General features: G+C 42.1%; 2 protein-coding genes across 4 annotated transcripts in view; both read right to left on the reverse strand.

Moving 5' to 3' along the window:
• dyrk1b (dual-specificity tyrosine-(Y)-phosphorylation regulated kinase 1B) overlaps positions 1-3,608 on the reverse strand; it is a 103,240-nt gene that overhangs the window by 35,738 nt on the left and 63,894 nt on the right. The window lies entirely within an intron of this gene.
• ppox (protoporphyrinogen oxidase) overlaps positions 1-3,608 on the reverse strand; it is a 17,818-nt gene that overhangs the window by 8,642 nt on the left and 5,568 nt on the right. For both annotated transcript variants that reach the window (XM_016665439.1, XM_016665438.1), the window contains exons 2-4: positions 1,952-2,086; positions 1,275-1,390; positions 576-708 (exon numbers count right to left, since the gene is read on the reverse strand). In XM_016665439.1, the coding sequence (XP_016520925.1) occupies positions 576-708; positions 1,275-1,390; positions 1,952-2,086 (384 nt within the window). The remainder of the gene's footprint in view (positions 1-575; positions 709-1,274; positions 1,391-1,951; positions 2,087-3,608) is intronic.

A 3,608-nucleotide genomic window follows, 5' to 3' on the forward strand; every position in this document is an offset into this window, starting at 1 on the left:
GTCCTCATCTCTGCTGACCTCTCCTGGACTGATAACATCACAGCAGTCATCAAGAAGGCTCAGCAGCACCTACACTCAGCTTAAAGGTCTAAACCCAAAGACAGTTTAGATCGGCTTCTAAACCCTTGGCCCTGAGGCTGAACCCTCAGCTTGAGGGCTCAACTCTGGCAAATTTGAATCAAAGCTGCCATTTTCTCTTCTTTACCCACATGTCTGAGCAAATTCCTTACAGCTTTGGGCTTGTAGACCTCATTTTGAATCAGTATAGTCGTAAGACATTGGAGATCAAAAGTTATCAAATGCTTTTTGCTGCATCAAACCATGTGAGCATGGCCAAACCTCAAAGTCTGATTGCTCTCCATAAAAGATGAGGGTGCAATAACTTCCACAAGGTCAGACCTGGACCAAACTTTGTGTCAACAAAGTTACGGGTTTCTGTAGTGAACAAGAAACCGTGACGGTCTGGAGAAATTAAAAAGTTTGTCTAATAAAATAATATCAGGTTTAGATCTTATAAAAAAAAAACAATCTTAATGATCGATGCAGCAACATAAAAGTAGTTGTGGGCCCCTTACCTCCTTTCCAAGCCTCCTGGAGACAAATGAATGAATGGACTCATCCTCTTCTCTTCCTTTCTTTACCAAGATCTCAGTGAGGAGACTGAACAGAAGGGGGCGGGAGAATGGAGCGACTGTTTTCAAAATTCCACTGTAACAAAAAGCAAGGAGGGAGAGTGAATGTGATAAAAGAGCCACTAACACAAAGATTGTTAGAGATGAAAGACTGGTTGAGATTTCACAGAGCTTAGCATGTTTCTCATGTTTTTTTAAGACAGGTGATCTGCCAGGGTGTACCCTGCCTCTCACCCAATGACGGCTGGAGAAAGGTGCCAGCTTTCCATGACCCAGAATTGATAATCCATCCATCGTCTACAGCTGTAGACGATGGATGGATACTGTTTAAAGCTTTAGTGTTGCGATATCATTTCAAACTCCAGAACGTAGCTCTTACACCCATAAACTGAACTCCAAATATCAAAATAGTTTGGATCTTGGTGTGCTTGATGCTAAACAGTTGCAAGAATCATATCAGTTCTGTCTGAAAAGTTTTATCTGTATTTTAATGGTTGTCTGACACAGAATTTTGTGATGGCTCTTGTGTTCCCAGAGTCATCTTAACTGCAGTGAACATGTAGCTTAACAAAAAAAATTCTTAATCTTTTTTTCTTCCTCTGGAAAATCTTCAAGATGATATCTGAGCTCCTAACCTTTTACCTTATTCCAGAAGGCAACTTGTGGAGCTGTCCATTGACATACAGATAGCGGTTCTTAGAGGCAACATGATTGTAGGAAACTGGAAGAATATCTCCCTCCAGACCCAGACCTTCCACCTGCAAAAACAAACATCAAATTCATGCTGAAATTAATCAAGTTCTCAGAGTTTAATTAATGATCATAGTCATGGTTTTCTCTATACTCCTTTAAGTCTCTTGTTCCCTGAATTCCAGTTACAAAGACTAAATAAAAAATAGTAAAGTCCTTATAGAATGCTGCTAATGGTGGGGAGAAAAATCGCCACACTGACAAGAAGGATCTTTAAATCAGTTTCTCTGTGATGTAACCTGTGCACTGAATCTCACAGTTATGAGAGGATTCTGTCTGAACAGGAAACATGCCAGGACAGATATACTCTCATGCCTAAGGACCATCAACCAACGAGCAACCAGACCAGACGTTTCCCGTCTTATGACACAGTTACCGGTCTAGAGGCTGTTGGGTCTATAGTAGACGCTCATCTCTCATATGATGGAAATCTTTTAGCATTTCTACATCAAATCTAAAGTTTAATCACTAGGCTCTCAAATCCATATTAAGACCACTGTAGCAATAAACATGTTTCTATTAGTTTATGATGCAAATGTTCAGAACAGTAGCACTTAGGTTTTACAAACCATATTGAGTGTGTTGGTTCCCACTGCCCCAGCAGGTCGGATCCCCCTTGGTCCCAGTTCAAACACGGCCCCATCAGACCGCCTCAGTGACCACAGCCAACCACCAAAACGACTGCTGGACTCCAGAACGATTACCTGTTGATTGATGTCAGGTAAATGCATTGTAGGCTTCATTCATTTTCCTTCAAAGTTGTCCTAAAATTGCACTTGAACTTAAATGAGTAGAATATTGACAAACACTAATAGTGAACAACTGGACATTCTAAACTAAATTAGAGTACAAAACAATAATTTGCATCTGTAGCTAAGGCAGCAGTTTAGATTGGAGCTAAGGCAGCAGTNTCTACACTAAGCTTCTACACCCACCACACAGTCCGGCTCACAACAACAAACACACTGTCATGTTTGCTGATGACACCACAGAGGTCAGACTCATCTCACAGGGTGATGAGGCAGCCTACAGAGAGGAGGTCCTGAAGCTGGCAGCCTGGTGTTCAGAGAACAACCTTACTCTGAACACCAAGAAAACCAAGAAGGTCATCATGGACTTCAGGAAGCTCAACACCGACACGGCTCCTCTCTACATTAACGCAGTGTGGAGAGGGTCCACATCTCTGCTGACATCTTCTGGACTTACAACATCACAGCAGTCATCAAGAAGGCTCAGCAACACCTACACTTCCTGAGAGTCCTCAGGAAGCACAAACTAAACTCCAAGCTGCTGTTGACCTTCTACCGCTCATCCATGCAGATTCTGTTGACATACTGCATCACAATGTGGTACGGCAGCTGCCCCAAGCTATGCATGGCCATGTTTCGAGCCCTACAAAAATAATCTCTTGACGCCAAGGTCTAAACTCAGCTTAAAGGTCTAAACCCAAAGACAGTTTAGATCGGCTTCTAAACCCTTGGCCCTGAGGCTGAACCCTCAGCTTGAGGGCTCAACTCTGGCAAATTTGAATCAAAGCTGCCATTTTCTCTTCTTTACCCACATGTCTGAGCAAATTCCTTACAGCTTTGGGCTTGTAGACCTCATTTTGAATCAGTATAGTCGTAAGACATTGGAGATCAAAAGTTATCAAATGCTTTTTGCTGCATCAAACCATGTGAGCATGGCCAAACCTCAAAGTCTGATTGCTCTCCATAAAAGATGAGGGTGCAATAACTTCCACAAGGTCAGACCTGGACCAAACTTTGTGTCAACAAAGTTACGGGTTTCTGTAGTGAACAAGAAACCGTGACGGTCTGGAGAAATTAAAAAGTTTGTCTAATAAAATAATATCAGGTTTAGATCTTATAAAAAAAAAACAATCTTAATGATCGATGCAGCAACATAAAAGTAGTTGTGGGCCCCTTACCTCCTTTCCAAGCCTCCTGGAGACAAATGAATGAATGGACTCATCCTCTTCTCTTCCTTTCTTTACCAAGATCTCAGTGAGGAAACTGAACAGAAGGGGGCGGGAGAATGGAGCGACTGTTTTCAAAATTCCACTGTAACAAAAAGCAAGGAGGGAGAGTGAATGTGATAAAAGAGCCACTAACACAAAGATTGTTAGAGATGAAAGACTGGTTGAGATTTCACAGAGCTTAGCATGTTTCTCATGTTTTTTTAAGACAGGTGATCTGCCAGGGTGTACCCTGCCTCTCACCCAATGAC

This window comes from Poecilia formosa, unplaced genomic scaffold (genome assembly GCF_000485575.1).
Source record: "Poecilia formosa unplaced genomic scaffold, Poecilia_formosa-5.1.2 Scaffold584, whole genome shotgun sequence".
In the NCBI taxonomy this organism is placed as follows: Eukaryota; Metazoa; Chordata; class Actinopteri; order Cyprinodontiformes; family Poeciliidae; genus Poecilia; species Poecilia formosa.